The following is an 18,792-nucleotide window of genomic DNA, read 5'->3' as shown; positions in this document are numbered from 1 at the left end:
GCGAACCGGTTCATCTTGGCACGGCAGAAACCATCTGATTACCCCCTCCAGATACACTGCGCAGGGGTCTTGCAAAGAACGACACAGTAGGCTCGTGTGTTACAAAGCAAGTTCCGATTTATTAGGGTTACAGCAGTTGTTTATATAGCCAATATGACGTGTTACAAAGGTATATGCCATAGCCTAAGGGAAGTGTGTGTCTGCAGAAAGAAACAATGTAGAAGATAAGAAGAGATAAGAAACATATTGGTGCACTTACCCCCTGAAGCCTGAGCGTCTGCTCATGATAGACAGTCTGCAAGATAGTAAAGGTAATCTTGTAAGATATATAATGTATATATATATGTAGTAGGATTGCTCCTGCGTTTTTAGTTAGCCAGCTTGACTTACACCTGGGCTGGACGGTGAATACAGGGGCACAGCAGAGGTTTTGGTATTTCCTCCTCCTCTGGTATGGTTTGCAGCTTGTTGAGAAAAAACGCCAATCTGTGCTTACCTGCGATCCGGCGCGCGCCTTTAAGTTGTGCGCCAATGCGCATGCGTGTTTTCGCCGCGTTCCGTAGGCGCCATATTGGAGATGGGCGCTCGGCGTGTTTTCGCGTGTGCGAGTTTTCGCCTGTTTAGTAGCGCCATAGTAAAGATGGGCGCTCGGCGTCTTATCGCGCATGCGCTACCTCCCGTGGCAGCATTGCCACTTATTGCGCCGTAGGCAACAAAGGCCTGAAGCCCGCCGGCTTCCCCTGGGACACTCACAAGGTGAGAACCTCGGCCCCAGGCGCTTCAGAAGGAGAGAGAGTAGCTCCTCTGGTATGGGGGTAGTCTTTCGACAGGAGAATTGAGATGGGCGCGGGTGGGGACCCGGAAGTGCTTTTATTCTATTTCCTGTGCCTTCCTACGTCAGGGGGATTTAACCCTTATTGCCCACTGCCATGTGTAAGGACAGGAAACATATTGGCCCGAGGGCATTGGGGGCTGCTCAGACCAGTTGGGGAGTATGTGCCATATAAGCAGGTTTTGCACAAAGAAGTTTGAGTAAGGACAGAAGTTTCAAGGATACAAGTTAACCCTTTCACAGCGCTGCTCCTGTTACTCACGATGTGACTGGGCCGGAGGGGCCACAAGCCCACGGTAACAACACACAGTCCCTGCCAGGCTGAGCCAGTGACAATAAGGATCACGTGACCCCATAGGAACACCAGTCACTACTGACATCAGCCGAGTCCTATGAAGATCTCAGTCTGTCACCAGCGAAGGTTCCAGGGTTTCACATTTGAGAGAAAATCCACTACACCTTGGTCACATGGTATAATCACGTGTTCTGATCCGACCGTCACGTGCCCGTTTTCAATTCCACTGTATCAATCTGTGTCACAGTCAGTACAAGCCCCTCCCCCGTCCCACCGACTCCCCGCGGCTCTTCTACTCATTAGCGGCAATTCTGCGTTCCACCTCGGAAACACAAAGACAAGCTTCGCTCCGTGTGCCCCTCCTCAGCTTTATACCGTAACGCGCTCTGCTAAACCCCGGGACACCCGCTCCTCACAAAGCGCCACATTCCAATTCTACTTTACACTCGCGATAGCCAATAATGGCGCCTCATACAGCAGCGGCGTACCGGAAGTGACGCTATAACCTGTAATATGGCGGCTTCCGCTTTTTGTTCGTGATAGGAGCGAAAATAAATGCGCCAATGACATTTTGTACAAAGTTTCCTGTGCTGAGTAATAATTGCGCTCGTTACTCTGAGGGGAGGAATGTTTTACATATAAACTGTACCAAACAGGGAAACTTCTGCTCTCTGTCCTCCTCACACAGACCTCGTATTGTCTCCTGACTCTGTACTGACCTGTCACTCCCTCTCCTACTCCTGTGTCCCTGACATTCCCATCCCCTGTACTCACATCTCCAGCCTCATCTACTGGGTAAGTCATTTTCCCTCCTCCTCCTCCTCCTCCTGTACTGTCTGTGGGACTGGGGCTTAATCCTGCTGTAGGGACTGATAGAGAGGGGAGACTGGGGGTTAATCCTGCTGCAGGGACTGATAGAGAGGGGAGACTGGGGGGGTTAATCCTGCTGCAGGGACTGATAGAGAGGGGAGACTGGGGGTTAATCCTGCTGCAGGGACTGATAGAGAGGGGAGACTGGGGGTTAATCCTGCTGCAGGGACTGATAGAGAGGGGAGACTGGGGGTTAATCCTGCTGCAGGGACTGATAGAGAGGGGAGACTGGGGGTTAATCCTGCTGCAGGAACTGATAGAGAGGGGAGACTGGGGGTTAATCCTGCTGCAGGGACTGATAGAGAGGGGAGACTGGGGGTTAATCCTGCCTGCAGGGACTGATAGAGAGGGGAGACTGGGGCTTAATCCTGCTGCAGGGACTGATAGAGAGGGGAGACTGGGGTTAATCCTGCTGCAGGGACTGATAGAGAGGGGAGACTGGGGGTTAATCCTGCTGCAGGGACTGATAGAGAGGGGAGACTGGGGGTTAATCCTGCTGCAGGGACTGATAGAGAGGGGAGACTGGGGGTTAATCCTGCTGCAGGAACTGATAGAGAGGGGAGACTGGGGGTTAATCCTGCTGCAGGGACTGATAGAGAGGGGAGACTGGGGGTTAATCCTGCTGCAGGGACTGATAGAGAGGGGAGACTGGGGCTTAATCCTGCTGCAGGGACTGATAGAGAGGGGAGACTGGGGGTTAATCCTGCTGCAGGGACTGATAGAGAGGGGAGACTGGGGGTTAATCCTGCTGCAGGGACTGATAGAGAGGGGAGACTGGGGGTTAATCCTGCTGCAGGGACTGATAGAGAGGGGAGACTGGGGGTTAATCCTGCTGCAGGGACTGATAGAGAGGAGAGACTGGGGCTTAATCCTGCTGCAGGGACTGATAGAGAGGGGAGACTGGGGGTTAATCCTGCTGCAGGGACTGATAGAGAGGGGAGACTGGGGGTTAATCCTGCTGCAGGGACTGATAGAGAGGGGAGACTGTGGGACTGGGGGATAAACTGGTCCCAGTACAACATGTATTTATTGTAGTGATATGAGAGGGGGGATCCCCACAGGCAGCTTTATATGGTGGGTTTGTGTTCCTTGCTGTCAGGTTCTCCAGAGATGGAAACAAGGAGGTTAGAGGGGAAATGGGAGAATGAAGAGCCGGACACTGAGGATCCTCTGGACACAATAAAGAGGGAAATGGATCCCGTTCCTGGGGCCGGTGAGTAACGTTTCTCTATTAATAAGACACATGTTATACACAGCACAGGCTTCTCTAGGGGAGATTCAGGGTTAAGGTCACGTCCCAGGAACCCAAAGAGGGAACAAATCTCCAGCTATTCCCAGTATGGTGGGCAGGTGACAGTTGGAGGTTGTTTCTCTGGGGGCAGAGGGTGATGATGGGGCAGTATTTGTGGGTGGGGCTTGGGCTGGGTACAGTTGAGACTCATTAGGTGCAGACGAATGAGCAGCTTCTGTTTCTATAGAAAGATTTTCCCATAACCCCTATAAAGCCTGTATGAAGTATTTCCCATCTAACACAAGCACCTCCTTACTCCCAGCTTTACTCACCCCTGTCTCTTCCTTACTCCCAGCTTTACTCACCCCTGTCTCTTCCTTACTCCCAGCTTTACTCACCCCTGTCTCTTCCTTACTCCCAGCTTTACTCACACTGTCTCTTCCTTACTCCCAGCTTTACTCACCCCTGTCTCTTCCTTACTCCCAGCTTTACTCGCCCCTGTCTCTTCCTTACTCCCAGCTTTACTCGCCCCTGTCTCTTCCTTACTCCCAGCTTTACTCACCCTGTCTCTTCCTTACTCCCAGCTTTACTCACCCCTGTCTCTTCCTTACTCCCAGCTTTACTCACCCTGTCTCTTCCTTACTCCCAGCTTTACTCACCCCTGTCTCTTCCTTACTCCCAGCTTTACTCACCCCTGTCTCTTCCTTACTCCCAGCTTTACTCGCCCCTGTCTCTTCCTTACTCCCAGCTTTACTCACCCTGTCTCTTCTTTACTCCCAGCTTTACTCACCCCTGTCTCTTCCTTACTCCCAGCTTTACTCGCCCCTGTCTCTTCCTTACTCTCAGCTTTACTCGCCCCTGTCTCTTCCTTACTCCCAGCTTTACTCGCCCCTGTCTCTTCCTTACTCCCAGCTTTACTCGTCCCCTGTCTCTTCCTTACTCCCAGCTTTACTCGTCCCCCTGTCTCTTCCTTACTCCCAGCTTTACTCGTCCCCTGTCTCTTCCTTACTCCCAGCTTTACTCGTCCCTGTCTCTTCCTTACTCCCAGCTTTACTCGTCCCCTGTCTCTTCCTTACTCCCAGCTTTTCTCGTCCCCTGTCTCTTCCTTACTCCCAGCTTTTCTCGTCCCCTGTCTCTTCCTTACTCCCAACTTTACTCGCCCCCTATCTCTTCCTTACTCCCAAAATTACTCGCCCCCTGTCTCTTCCTTACTCCCAGCTTTACTCGCCCCTGTCTCTTCCTTACTCCCAGCTTTACTCACCCTTGTCTCTTCATTACTCCCAGCTTTACTCACCCTTGTCTCTTCATTACTCCCAGCTTTACTCACCCTTGTCTCTTCATTACTCCCAGCTTTACTCACCCTTGTCTCTTCATTACTCCCAGCTTTATTCACCCCTGTCTCTTCATTACTCCCAGCTTTACTCCCCCTGTCTCTTCCTTACTCCCAGCTTTACTCACCCCTGTCTCTTCATTACTAGCTTTCCCAGAACAGGAGCCACAAATATTACAAATAAAGATAAAGGAAGAAGAATCGGACTCTGAAGATCATCTGACTTCAAATGAAAGGGCATCTGCTACACTTACTGATGCAGGTAAGCAGTTAGGATTTCTCCCTAAAAATCCAACATATCTAGAGTTTGGAGCAGGTTTTGCTTTGAAAATCAGCAAGTAATGTATTTCTAAGTGGCTCACTTCATAGAATTTGTAAGACCCGCATAAATGAATCCATTCCGGGTTGCTGTGTGAGCTGTGCTTTGCCGTGTGTTTAATGTTCCCCACACCGTGTGTCACGAGACCAAAACACCCTGACATTTGGGGGTGCCAGCAGTCTGAAGCTGCACACGTCATATCAGAGAAGGGTAATAGACAAGGGTTCCTTCCAGAAATATAGAGCGAAATAGCATCTCACTGCAATGAGCAGATGTTTTACCCTTCAAGAAGGTGACAATATGTCCCAAACTTAAGAGCAAAGTCTTTGTCCCCTTTGTGCTCCAATATAATGTAAATAATGGTGGTGCTTATACCATTCTCTTGACACCTGACAGGGGCCACTTAAACTCACAGTGGAGAAAACAGGGAGGTGCACTCCCCAAAATGGCCCAAAACCTTTTATTTTAAGCCCCAGGCAAAAGGAGTTCTGCTCTTTTTAGGGCTAATTCTCCGTTCGTCTGGAAATATTTAAAGACACAATACTGTGACTCTTGGATGAGAGACCATGTAGTATTGGTGGTGGTACTTTATATATCGGAATTGATATGGATCCAGTGGATGTTTATTTACTTCTCAAAATATATTCCCATGATGCAGTACTGTGCCTAACAGTCTACATACTATTTAGACTTGTGGATGTGACTGAATAGATGGAACTAAAAGGGATACTGTCATGGGGAAAAAGTAAATCGGTTATTCTGCACTGAAATCCATTTTTTTTAAAAGAACAATTGATATTTTTATATTTAATTTTGAAATCTGACATGGGGCTAGACATATCCGTTTCCCAGCTGCCCCAGTCATGTGACTTGTGCTCTGATAAATTTCAGTCACTCTTTACTGCTGTACTGCAAGTTGGACTGATATCACCCCCCTCCCCCCAGCAGCCAAACAACAGAACAATGGGAAGGTAACCAGATAGCAGCTCCCTAACACAAGATAACAGCTGCCTGCTAGATCTAAGAACAACACTCAATAGTAAAATCCAGGTCCCACTGAGACACATTCAGTTACATTGAGTAGGAGAAACAACAGGCTGCCAGAAAGCAGTTCCATCCTAAAGTGCTGGCTCTTTCTGAAATCACATGACCAGGCAAAATGAGCTGAGATGCACCTACACACCAATATTACAACTAAATACACTTGCTGCTTCAGGAATGACATTTTATATTGTACAGTGAATTATTTGCAGTGTAAACAGTGTCATTTAGAAATAAAAACTACATCATAAAAATCATGACAGGATCCCTTTAAGGAATCCCCTGTATATTCCCTATCATGGCAGATGATGTTGTGGTGAAGAAGAGGAGACAGTGGGTTCAGCCGATGTGCTATCAGCGCTTTTCCAAAGGTCAGTTTCACCTGCTGTATGGAAAGCTACGGAAAAACCCTGAGAAGTTCTTTGCCTACATCCGGATGTCCATCTCCACCTTCGATGAGCTCCTGAAGCTTGTTCATCCTCATCTCCATCGGATGGATACGAATATGCGCCAGGCCATATCCCCAGCGGAACGACTGGTTGTAACATTAAGGTAAATATGTGATTGTTACAAGTTCTTTCTGAGCGTCTTCCTATTGATCTCTCCATTGTATCCCATGGAATCTCATCATTCTGTCTTTCTCATTCTTCCTATTCTGCTATATGTGTTTATTATATTCTGCATCTACTTAAAGGATAAGTCAACTTTTAAAATAAGTGAATGTAAAATGGATGAGGGGACTATTTAACCACTTTTGTAATGTACATTCATTATTTATTTATTTTTAATTCCAAGATTAAGGCATATATGTACTGTTAATATGAATGAATTTTGTATCCGGAGTTGTCAGGAGAAAGAAAGAGGCTGCTCTGATGTTCTTCTTCTTAGGAATAAAATTAGAAACATTTCTCACATCTTTCCTAAGCAGAAGAACATCAGAGCAGTCTCTTTCTTTCTCCTGACAACTTCCTTGACTACTTGCTGGTCAGACTGGTGGGAAACTGACCAGCAGGTGGCGCTGTTGTAACACAATTCATTCATATTAACAGTACATGTATCCCTTAATATCTTGGAATTAAATATAAATAAATAATGAGTGTACATCACAAAAGTGCTTAGAATAGCCCCCTCATCCATTTTACATTCACTTATTTTCAAGGATTACTTTTCCTTTGTCTTTCCAACACAAATGACACAGTGATTTGCCCTTTCTCCAGTGTCTGCTTGGGGGACACAGGAACAGTGGGGTACATCTGGTACCACTGGGGCAGGACATAACAATAACAAGTAAAACTAGCTCCTCCCCTGCCAGCTATACCCCCCCCCCAGCAGGAGGAGTTGCCGTTCAGTTTTTTGTTGTGTCCTCAAGGGGTAGGACAGAAATTCTTCTACTCTTATTATTTTCCATATTATTTCACTATTATTAACAGGAGTGATCCAGCACCTCCACACTGAGTAGATGCTATTATGGAGTCAACTCCTTAGTCTCGGGGTTAATGGAGTGTGTTTATTGCCTCCAACCATCCAGTCTTAATATGCATTCCCCCTACATATGGTGAATCAGACTGGCCAGATGACAGGGATGGAGGCCGGCAAGATCTACCACAGGCTCAATCCTCTGATCCCTTCATGCCTCACAGAGCAAGGAACCTTCTCTATTGAGCAGCCTCTCTTCCTTTCCCTCCCCCCCCCCATTCCCTGTCAGCATGCTTTGGGGTTTTGTGGAACTCACGGGAAAGGTACACCATGGGAGTCTATATTCTCCGCAGGGGCAGTGAGCACAGTCAGGCAGTATTCCTCCATCATCATAGGAGGCAAAACTGGCAATTAATTACCCGACTAGCTGGGTAAGAGGGCGACACTTCTGGGTTCCCGCTCTTCTGGGGAGCGCGCGCCTCTTCACAGCCGTATTGGCGCCAAAGAGTTGCACTAACCAAGGGATATTATTCCAACCTTTTAATAGTACCCAAGAAGGACGGGTTCTCAAGGAATTGTACAAGTTTATTGTTCCATCCAGATTCAAGATGGAGTCTCTTTGCTCTGTCATCGCAGTAATGCTACCAGGAGAATTCTCTCGACATAAAGGACGCCTATCTACATGTTCCCATGTTCCCTCCTCATCAGAGATTCTTATGCTTTGCCTACCAAAACGTGCACTACCAACCTGCTCCCCAGGTGTTCACAAAGATCATGGCAGCAGCGACGGAAGTAATCCGAAACAGGGGAATCTCCATCACCCCCTATCTGGACGATTTTCTAGTAAAAGCACCGTCGGGTCTGGAGACCCAACAAGCTCTTCAGTTAACAATGACGACCCAACAAGGCTTGAGTTGGTGCCTCAACAGAAACATGTCTTCCTTAATTCCCAGCCCGTCAGCAGTCTTTCTCTGTATGAAATTTGACACTGGCTCAGAAGGTTTCTCTCCCTCAAGAGAAGATCATGAACCTGTAAGCATTAGTCAGAGCTCTGCTTGCAAAACCAGATTCTGCATGAAGGTCCGGTGGGTCATGGTGTCAACAATGGAAACAGGGCCTCTCGCACAGTTCCACCTCAGAGAGCTATAATGGAACATCCGATCATCTTGGAGAAAGAAATCTCTCCTTCAGATGATTCGCATTTGCAAAAGTACTCGGTTATCCCTAGCTTGGTGGTTGCAGCTCAACAATCTCGCCAACGGAAGGCCACTCAACAGTCTTTCGGGCTGGGGAGCGGTCCTGGAGGGCAGAACTGCTCAAGGCCTTTGGTCAAGGGAGGAGAGAAGGCTGTCCATCAACCTGCTAGAGATACGAGCAATTCGGTTGGGCCTAATCCACTGGCAACGGGAGTTGACACGACAAGCCGTGGAGATCCAATCGGATAACTCAGCGGCAGTAGCCTACATAAATCACCAGGGAGGCACAAGAAAGAGAGGGGCTCTAAACTAAGTAAAGCTGATCTTTCAATGGGGGGAAAACAATCAGACTCTGCTGTCAGCCATCTACATTCCAGGAAATTCAAAACTAGGAAGCAGATTTTCTAAGTAGGCAGTTGCTAGATCCAGGTGAATGGTCGCTAAAAGACAAGATCTTCAACGACATAACAGAGAGATGGGGAGTGACAAAGGTGGACCTCATGCAGAATCGGAAAGTCTCCAACTTCTTTGCCAGGTACTGAGACTCTCTAGCAAAGGGAGTCAACGCCCTAACTTCAGAATGGAACTTCAGACTGACCTACGCCTTTCCCCCACTTCCTCTAATTCCAAGAATGATAAGAAGACTACGAGGGGAAAAGACAACCCTCATACTTATCGCACCAAGATGGCCACGAAGAACATGGTTCTTGGATCTACTTAACTTGTCAATAGACAAACCTTGGGTCCTGCCTCCTCTTCCAGATCTCCTCTCACAAGGGCCAATCCTCCATCTAAATCCGTCGAGCCTCTCTTTGACAGCGTGGCTTTTGAAACCATGGTTTTGAAGCGGAAGGGGTTTTCTGACACTGTAGTGAGAACTTTGAGAGCAGCTCGAAAACCGGTATCTGTCAGAACCTACCACAGAGTGTGGCAGACTTGCAGACAATGGTGCGCCCAGAGAAAGCTAGATGATGATCATCTTTCCATTACTACTCTCCTAGAAGTTCCTACAAGACGGCCTGTCTATGGGTCTATCCATGGGCTCTCTCAAATCTCTGCACTTCGTTTTATTCCAGACACGATTAGCTCTCCTGCTGGACATTAAAATTTTTCTACAAGGAGTAGTTCATCTGGCTCCACCAATCCAAGCACCCTCACCCACTTAGAATCTCTCCTTGGTACTACGGGCCTTGCAAGAGCCACAATTCAACCATTAGCATCAATTCCCTTACAGTGGCTAACCTGGAAGACTACCTTCTTAATGGCAATTGCTTTGGCAAGGAGAGTATCAGAGCTCAGTGCACTATCATGCAGAGACCCCTTTCTAGTCTTTCACCAGGATAGGACGGTTCTTTGTACTGTGCCCTCCTTCCTTCCGAAGGTGGCCTCATCCTTTCACCTAAACCAGGAGATTACTATCCCCACCTTCTGTCCGTCACCATCCAATACAAAGGAGGCGGCACTTCACACCCTTGATCCGGTCAGGGCCCTCATGTTTTACCTGAAAAGAGTTCACGACTTGCGGAAAACAGACTCCTTGTTCATCTTCCGGCCCACAGTGGGGCACACAAGCCTCCATGGCTACTATCTCCCGCTAGATAAAGCAAACCATCCAAAGAGCCTACACAGCACAGGGGAAGACGCCGCCGCTGGGCATCAAGGCACATTCAGCCAGAGGGATGAGCACTTCCTGGGCTTTCCGAAGCCAAGCCTCAACAGAACAGCTGTGTAAAGGTGGCCATACATGGAGAGATCTTCCTCCGAGGTGGACATTATCGGACTGATCCGATCGTGGGCCCTAGGGCCCAACTATCGGATCCTAACGATGCCTAATGGGCGGTCGGATCGTGGGGCCGCATCAACGAACAGATGTGGCCACGATCTGACGGGATTTTTAGTCCCTTTCGATCGAGATCTGGCCGACTTTCGGCCAGATCTCGATCGAGGAAGCCCGTCGGGGGGGGCCCCATACACGGGCCAATAAGCTGCCAACTCGGTCTCTTGGCAGCTTTTATCGGCTCGTGTATGGCCACCTTAAGGCAGCGACCTGGACATCGATCCATTCATTTGCAAAATTTTACAATTTTGACACCTTTGCGGCCTCTGGCACACGCTCCGGCAGGAAGGTTCTTCAGGCTGCGGTGGCAAATTCCTCGTAAGCCTATCCTTCCCACCCTATCTTAAGGGACAGCTTTGGTACATCCCCACTGTTCGTGTGTCCCCCAAACCGACGCTGGAGAAAAGGAGATTTTGTGTACTCACCATTGAATCTCTTTCTCTTCAGTCGCTTGGGGGGCACAGGACGTCCCTTCCCTGGATAGGATCTGTCAACACCAACTCGGACTTGGTCTAGTAATTACTCATGCTGATGTTAGGTTAAGAGTTTTAAAGTTAAACGTTGATGACTTTGGTACAAACTGAATGGCAATTCCTGCTGGGGGGGGGGTATAGCTGGCAGGGGAGGAGCTAGTTTTACTTTTTATTGTTGTATCCTGCCCCAGTGGTACCAGCTATACCCCACTGTTCCTGTGTCCCCCAAGCGAATGAAAAGAAAGCGATTTAACGGTGAGTACACAAAATCTCCTTTATCTGAAAAGCTTGTATACGTCTGGCTAGAGACCGGCAATTTATGGGCAGCTTGAAAAGAGGGTAATAAGAATATGGACCCCCAATTGACCACCAACCATTTGCTCATAACTGTTCTCTTTCTTTATTGTTGTTTAGGGTTGTATTATATAAAGGGCACAGTTTACCCCAGCCCTAATAACCAATGGCAACCAGTCAAATTTGTGCTTTCAAATAGGTGACCAGCATATTGACAGCAAAGGGTCGCTCATGCAATCTTTCTACTTTTAATTCCATTATTCCTTCAGTTTTATTATAAATGCAGATTTTTACAGTTTGGCAGGTCACATGCTGCATAAAGGGCTATGGCACAAAGTATTTGCCAGAAATGCAGGTGAGTTTATCAGGTTATATCCCTGATGACTATGAGAGTATAAATGTCCAGCCAGTCGATGGCTACATGCAGCACTTTCCTTTACAATATACACATTATTGATGAATTGCAAATGAAAAGCTTTCTGCAATGCTCTGTTTTTAGGTTCCTTGCTACGGGCAGCACGTTTGCAGCTTTGCACTACCAGTTCCTGATTGGAAGGGCTACGATTGGCATGATAGTGCGGGAAACCTGCAAGACCATCTGGAATGTGACTAAAGATCTGGTCATGCCCGAACCAAACACTGAGAAGTGGATGAAGATCTCTGAGGGCTTCTATGAGAAAACCAATTTCCCCAACTGCATCGGGGCCCTAGATGGCAAGCACATCCGTGTCACCAGACCCCCCAATACCGTGTCCAAGTCTTGCTCCAAGATCTTCTTCACGGTTTTGTTGGCCCTGGTGGACAGCAGTTACTGTTTCACCTGTATTGATGTGGGAGCCTATGGCAGCGATGGAGACACCAGCGGGTTTTTTAAATCCAACCTCGGAAAGATGGTGAATGAGGGGAAACTTAACTTTCCTTCAAATAAACCTCTGCCAGGCACCAAAGGCCCCGCGCTCCCATATGTTATAGTGGCTGATGAGGCATTTGGAATCTCGACAAATGTAATGAGGCCTTATCCAATCAGAAACCTGACTGGAACTAAACGAGCTTTCAATTACAGGCTGACCAGGGCGAGGAGAATGGTGGAATGCGCATTTGGAATACTGGCAAATAAATGGCGGGTGTTTCATTCTGCTATACAGCTCAATACCGCCTTTGTTGATGACATTATTAAATGCGCATGTGTGCTGCATAATCTGGTGCTGATGAGAGATGGGATTGTATTTGAGGATTCCATATTGGATCCTTTACCTGGAGTGCCCTGGAACGTCGTGCGAGGACCTAATAGCGGAATGAGTGTTCGAGATGCCTACGCCCAGTATTTTGCTTCTCCAGAGGGAGAGGTCCCATGGCAAAATGAGAATATGTAAAGAATATTCACAATCATGTTCTTTTACTCCTTTTATAGAGGATTATCTGTAAGCAGAGGGGTTTGAAGAGAGAGCCTAAAATGTTACACCTGGATTGTGAGCAGTGCAGGGGGAGAATGAATGGTATAGCCCACTACAGACGGCAGACATATTGGAGGTTTTCCTTCTATAGCTAAAGAAAGCCACGACTGAGCACATGAGATTAATAATCAACCTCCCAATGACATTATGCCATATCCTGGGGCCACTTCTGACTTGTAGTAAAATGAAGGATATTGTAACACGACAGGAGGACTGTGAGCGGTTATAGAGGAGACTGTGGAGAGAAACAATGGCAGTTTAAAAAGGATTATTCTGTCAAGTGAGAGATAATAATGTATTAGGCACTTTTTATTTCCATTGGACAAACAATGGGGAAAAAAAAAAAAAAGTATGGTGACCCTTTAATTTTGTTTTATGAAGTGTTCCATTGCCCCTGTACTTCACTGATTGTATAAGTCACATACAAGTAGAATAGAGGGGCCTGAATTGTTTATATGAGGGGGTTCCTCATATGTAGATATATGTTGCCTTCACCGATTCAGTTCCAGCAGGAATCAAGTGAAATCAGGAGCAGGTTGTTTATATGGGGGTTACTCACCCCTAATGCTGCGCCACTTGTTTCTCTCATTATAGAAAGTCGTCTGTGGAGCCCTGATGAAGGCTGGGGCTATAATTAACCCTATTATGGGCCATAATGAGCCCGTGGGCCTCCAGTAGGACAGTGATGAGTGAGAGGTGCAGGTACAATGGTCTCTTGCTGCTGCTTTGGTTAATATAACCATGGGGGAATAGTCAGATTACACTAAGGGCACTGAGCAACATCTTTGTATTGTGAGGCTTTTGTCAGTCATAAAATCTGAATAAAGTCCATATGAAACACAATAGAAATGATTTGATAGTAATTCTGTCCACCACTTCACTCAGATGGACGTCCCATTGGTTCTGCTCTCGCTCACATGAGCTGCAAATAAAATACTCTAGAAGGAAGCGCATATAGGGCAATATCATAAATATATGTGGGACTGGGGGTTAATCCTGCTGCAGGGACTGATAGAGAGGGGAGACTGGGGGTTAATCCTGCTGCAGGGACTGATAGAGAGGGGAGACTGGGGGTTAATCCTGCTGCAGGGACTGATAGAGAGGGGAGACTGGGGGTTAATCCTGCTGCAGGGACTGATAGAGAGGGGAGAGTGGGGGTTAATCCTGCTGCAGGGACTGATAGAGAGGGGAGACTGGGGGTTAATCCTGCTGCAGGGACTGATAGAGAGGGGAGACTGGGGGTTAATCCTGCTGCAGGGACTGATAGAGAGGGGAGACTGGGGGTTAATCCTGCTGCAGGGACTGATAGAGAGGGGAGACTGGGGGTTAATCCTGCTGCAGGGACTGATAGATAGGGGAGACTGGGGGTTAATCCTTCTGCAGGGACTGATAGAGAGGGGAGACTGGGGGTTAATCCTTCTGCAGGGACTGATAGAGAGGGGAGACTGGGGGTTAATCCTGCTGCAGGGACTGATAGAGAGGGGAGACTGGGGCTTAATCCTGCTGCAGGGACTGATAGAGAGGGGAGACTGGGGCTTAATCCTGCTGCAGGGACTGATAGAGACTGATAGAGAGGGGAGACAGTGGGAGTGGGGTGCTGGTAGAGACAGGGGAGTGCTAGACACTATGAGAGTGCTGCATTATCCTGGTACATTGGCTGGTGCAGGAAAGAGGGTCACACAGTGAGCAGTATGGGAAACATCTCATTGCATATTTGTCAGCTCCTATTCTTTGCTACACAGAGGAATATATATTGGAGCTTTACTGCCTCCTGCTGTGTAGGGATTGGGTTACAGGAGGAGAACTGTGGATCTCCCAGCATGCACCTTACAGATAAATATTGGGGGAATTGCGAGAGTTGCAGTTCAGCAACCTGCTGTGTGTACTCACATTCTAAGCAGATCATCAGCCTCTTTCTTTCTCCTGACAACTTCCTTGACTACTTGCTGGTCAGACTGGTGGGAAACTGACCAGCAGGTGGCGCTGTTGTAACACAATTCATTCATATTAACAGTACATGTATCCCTTAATATCTTGGAATTAAACATAAATAAATAATGAATGTAAATTACAAAAGTGATTAGAATAGCCCCCTCATCAATTTTACATTCACTTATTTTAAAGGTTTACTTGGGAACATTCACTGTAACATTGTGACTCTGCTTTATTAGTTATAGTAATGTAACCCTTTACTGGCTCCCTTTTCAAAACTGGGACACACTCCTGAATACACGGGGCAGTCACACCTGGGAGAGACTGGAAACCCGTCACCAATACGGTGCCTTCTGTTCTTGAATTGTAAGCTCTTGTGTACGCCCCCCGTCTACCAACAATGCTACTCGTCAATACCATTTCAATGGAGACGACTGTAACCTGTGTTTTTCCATCATGAAATAAAATGTAACTTTCAATAACATCCTTCCTTTTCTCTGGTTCTGACTCTTGAAACAATGTAGCAAAAGTTTCCGCCTTGTCAGATAAAGGAGACATATAGGATCAATGAAAAAAACACTAATTTTGTAGGCAATTATAAGTAATAAATGGTGTTGCTTAGTGATGGGCGAATTTGCGCCGTTTTGATTCGCCGAAAAATTTGCGAAACGGCGCCGGCGTCTCGTTTTTGACGCCGGCGCCCGTTTTTTGACGCTGGCGAATTTTCACAGGCGTTTTGCGAATTTATTCGCTGGCGGAGAATTGCGCAAATTCGCCACGAATTCGCGCCTGGCGAATATATTCGCCCATCACTAGTGTTGCTTTTAAATGGTGCTAAACATTAATATTATCTATAAAAATAGCCCCTTTATTGGAGCTCCCTATAGATCTTCTCTGGTCCCTGTCTGTGTTTCAAATGAGGGGTGGGCGTGTCCCTGCCAGAAGCACAGTAGGAGGGGACAGCCAATCACAGCCCTGCAGTCACACAAGCACAGACAGGCTTCAGTTCCCTATCAGGTCCTGCTAGCTGCTGATTGGTTCCTGTCCTACAGTGCAGTGAGCTGAGTGCACAGCCTGGGAATTCAGGGAGCAGCAAGTGGAAGAGAAGGGAGGGATTATTAGGGTTTTTGCAGAAATATTCAATAAATCAACATGAAATGCAACTTTTTTAAGCACAATTCTTCTATATCTAAATATATATAAAGAGTATAATGCACTGGTACATTCTTATTTTTTACACAATATGTTTCCTTTAATCCTCTGCCTTCTGCTACATTGTATGTGCAGTCAGAAGCAGCAGTGCAGAGAATATAAAAACACCCCTTTCCATAGAACAAGTACATTAATACCATTCAATATGTAGAATGAATGTAAATAGGAATGCTGCTTATAATTATTTTTTTCATTGTTTTTTTTAAATTTGTTTTATTTTTTAAAACTCTTATGGGTGGAGTTTTGTTTGGTGAAGTTTGTTTGTTGCTGTGAGACCAGAGCAGCTTTGGTGTGTGGGGGGTAATTAATGACAGATTAGCTTCTGTATAATGAGCTTGTCTCTATGTGAGTATATACACAGGTCACTGCTGGGGGAGGGAGATGTTTGTTTATACAGAACTCATTATCTCTAGTTAAACAGTCTGATTAACTGCAGGGATGGGGGAAGTAAATGTAAAAACTAAACTGACACACAGGAGATATATATATATATATTTATAAATCTGCCCACCAATAATATGGCAGTGTCTCACTTAATAGGTGACAGTCTGAAGAAGAGGAAGTGTCTGAATCTTATTCATCCAACTAGATGGGCTGAGCCCAAACTGAGCTTCATCACTGGCAAAGGAGATTGGTTCATTTTCTGGGGGCGGGGCTAAAGCAACCCAGAACTTCTCATACAGCCCAGGAAATGAGATCTGACAATACGGAACAAGAAACAGACTGGGAATTGTCCCCTGCTGCTCCCTGTACCTCCTCTCATCCTGTGTCCCTGACATTCCCATCCCCTGTACTCACATCTCCAGCCTCATCTACTGGGTAAGTCATTTTCCTTTCTCTTTTATATCTCCCACATGTTGTTCAGTCTCTCTCTGTTTTACTACTTCCTCCTCCTCTATCAGTCCCCCAGTCTCCCCTCTCTATCAGTCCCTGCAGCAGGATTAACCCCCAGTCTCCCCTCTCTATCAGTCCCTGCAGCAGGATTAACCCCCAGTCTCCCCTCTCTATCAGTCCCTGCAGCAGGATTAACCCCCAGTCTCCCCTCTCTATCAGTCCCTGCAGCAGGATTAACCCCAGTCAGTCTCCCCTCTCTATCAGTCCCTGCAGCAGGATTAACCCCAGTCTCCCCTCTCAGCAGGATAACCCCAGTCTCTCTCTATCAGTCCCTGCAGCAGGATTAACCCCAGTCTCCCCCTCTCTATCAGTCCCTGCAGCAGGATTAACCCCCAGTCCCCCCTCTCTATCAGTCCCTGCAGCAGGATTAACCCCCAGTCTCCCCTCTCTATCAGTCCCTGCAGCAGGATTAACCCCCAGTCTCCCCTCTCTATCAGTCCCTGCAGCAGGATTAACCCCAGTCTCCCCTCTCTATCAGTCCCTGCAGCAGGATTAACCCCAGTCTCCCCTCTCTATCAGTCCCTGCAGCAGGATTAACCCCCAGTCTCCCTCTCTATCAGTCCCTGCAGCAGGATTAACCCCCAGTCTCCCCTCTCTATCAGTCCTGCAGCAGGATTAACCCCCAGTCTCCCTCTCTATCAGTCCCTGCAGCAGGATTAAGCCCCAGTCTCCCCTCTCTATCATCCCTGCAGCAGGATTAACCCCCAGTCTCCCCTCTCTATCAGTCCCTGCAGCAGGATTAACCCCCAGTCTCCCCCTCCTCTATCAGTCCCTGCAGCAGGATTAACCCCCAGTCTCCCCCTCTCTATCAGTCCCTGCAGCAGGATTAACCCCCAGTCTCCCCCTCTCTATCAGTCCCTGCAGCAGGATTAACCCCCAGTCTCCCCTCTCTATCAGTCCCTGCAGCAGGATTAACCCCAGTCTCCCCTCTCTATCAGTCCCTGCAGCAGGATTAACCCCCAGTCCCTCACAAGCGCAGCCCCCACAGGCAGCTTTATATGGTGGGTTTGTGTTCCTTGCTGTCAGGTTCTCCAGAGATGGAAACAAGGAGGTTAGAGGGGAAATGGGAGAATGAAGAGCCGGACACTGAGGATCCTCTGGACACAATAAAGAGGGAAATGGATCCCGTTCCTGGGGCCGGTGAGTAACGTTTCTCTATTAATAAGATACCAAGGCACTTCCTTACTCCCAGCTTTAACTCACCCCTTTCTCTTCCTTACTCCCAGCTTTACTCACCCGTCTCTTCCTTACTCCCAGCTTTACTCACCCCTGTCTCTTCCTTACTCCCAGCTTTACTCACCCCTGTCTCTTCCTTACTCCCAGCTTTACTCACCCCTGTCTCTTCCTTACTCCCAGCTTTACTCACCCCTGTCTCTTACTTACTCCCAGCTTTACTCACCCCTGTCTCTTCCTTACTCCCAGCTTTACTCACCCGTCTCTTCCTTACTCCCAGCTTTACTCACCCCTGTCTCTTCCTTACTCCCAGCTTTACTCACCCCTGTCTCTTCCTTACTCCCAGCTTTACTCACCCCTGTCTCTTCCTTACTCCCAGCTTTACTCACCCCTGTCTCTTCCTTACTCCCAGCTTTACTCACCCCTGTTTCTTCTTTACTGGCAGCTTTACTCACCCCTGTCTCTTCCTTACTCCCAGCTTTACTCACCCCTGTCTCTTCCTTACTCCCAGCTTTACTCACCCCTGTCTCTTCCTTACTCCCAGCTTTACTCGCCCCTGTCTCTTCCTTACTCCCAGCTTTACTCACCCCTGTCTCTTCCTTACTCCCAGCTTTACTCACCCCTGTCTCTTCCTTACTCCCAGCTTTACTCACCCCTGTCTCTTCCTTACTCCCAGCTTTACTCACCCTTTTCTCTTCTTTACTGGCAGATTCCCCAGAGACACAACCACAAATATTAGAGGTAAAGATAAAGGAGGAAGAACCAGACTATGAATATTTTCTGCCCACAATAAAGAGGGAAATAGATTATGTTCTTGTAGCCGGTGAGTAACGTCTCTCTATTAAACAGAAACATTTATTCTTAAAATATAAGAACATTTAAGGAGTCCCGTGGAATTGCATTTGGGCAGTGGTGTAACTAGAATGTGCCCCTCAGTCTGTTTCTCTGCAAGACCCAACGCCCACCCCAAATGTGATGAATTTTATTCTGCCA

The 18,792-nt window shown here is 47.5% G+C and overlaps 2 protein-coding genes across 4 annotated transcripts in view; both read left to right on the top strand.

The window, feature by feature from the left end:
• LOC108719648 overlaps positions 1-18,792 on the top strand; it is a 77,915-nt gene that overhangs the window by 56,014 nt on the left and 3,109 nt on the right. Inside the window, exons 5-15 of the mRNA XM_041568285.1 lie at positions 4,707-4,820; positions 6,224-6,470; positions 7,936-8,126; positions 8,563-8,789; positions 8,923-9,065; positions 9,293-9,431; positions 9,912-10,258; positions 11,634-12,503; positions 16,508-16,551; positions 17,653-17,766; positions 18,509-18,622. Coding sequence (XP_041424219.1) covers positions 4,707-4,820; positions 6,224-6,470; positions 7,936-8,126; positions 8,563-8,789; positions 8,923-9,065; positions 9,293-9,431; positions 9,912-10,258; positions 11,634-12,503; positions 16,508-16,551; positions 17,653-17,766; positions 18,509-18,622 — 2,550 coding nt within the window. The remainder of the gene's footprint in view (positions 1-4,706; positions 4,821-6,223; positions 6,471-7,935; positions 8,127-8,562; positions 8,790-8,922; positions 9,066-9,292; positions 9,432-9,911; positions 10,259-11,633; positions 12,504-16,507; positions 16,552-17,652; positions 17,767-18,508; positions 18,623-18,792) is intronic.
• LOC108695554 lies at positions 1,044-13,433 on the top strand. 3 transcript variants are annotated; one of them, XM_041568182.1, is made up of 5 exons: positions 1,044-1,922; positions 3,097-3,210; positions 4,707-4,820; positions 6,224-6,470; positions 11,634-13,433. In XM_041568182.1, exons 2-5 carry the CDS (start codon positions 3,108-3,110, stop codon positions 12,505-12,507), a joined length of 1,338 nt encoding a protein of 445 aa, XP_041424116.1. In that variant the 5' UTR covers positions 1,044-1,922; positions 3,097-3,107; the 3' UTR covers positions 12,508-13,433. The 3 variants fall into 3 exon arrangements, with proteins under 3 accessions (XP_041424116.1, XP_041424115.1, XP_041424117.1); XM_041568181.1 differs by lacking the exon at positions 1,044-1,922 and having other exon boundaries at positions 3,065-3,210; XM_041568183.1 differs by lacking the exon at positions 1,044-1,922 and having other exon boundaries at positions 3,065-3,210; positions 6,182-6,470.

The sequence above is a fragment of the Xenopus laevis genome, chromosome 6S, assembly GCF_017654675.1.
Source record: "Xenopus laevis strain J_2021 chromosome 6S, Xenopus_laevis_v10.1, whole genome shotgun sequence".
In the NCBI taxonomy this organism is placed as follows: Eukaryota; Metazoa; Chordata; class Amphibia; order Anura; family Pipidae; genus Xenopus; species Xenopus laevis.
The sequence above is the reverse complement of the archived record's forward strand: the minus strand, read 5'-3'. Positions and strand labels throughout refer to the sequence as shown.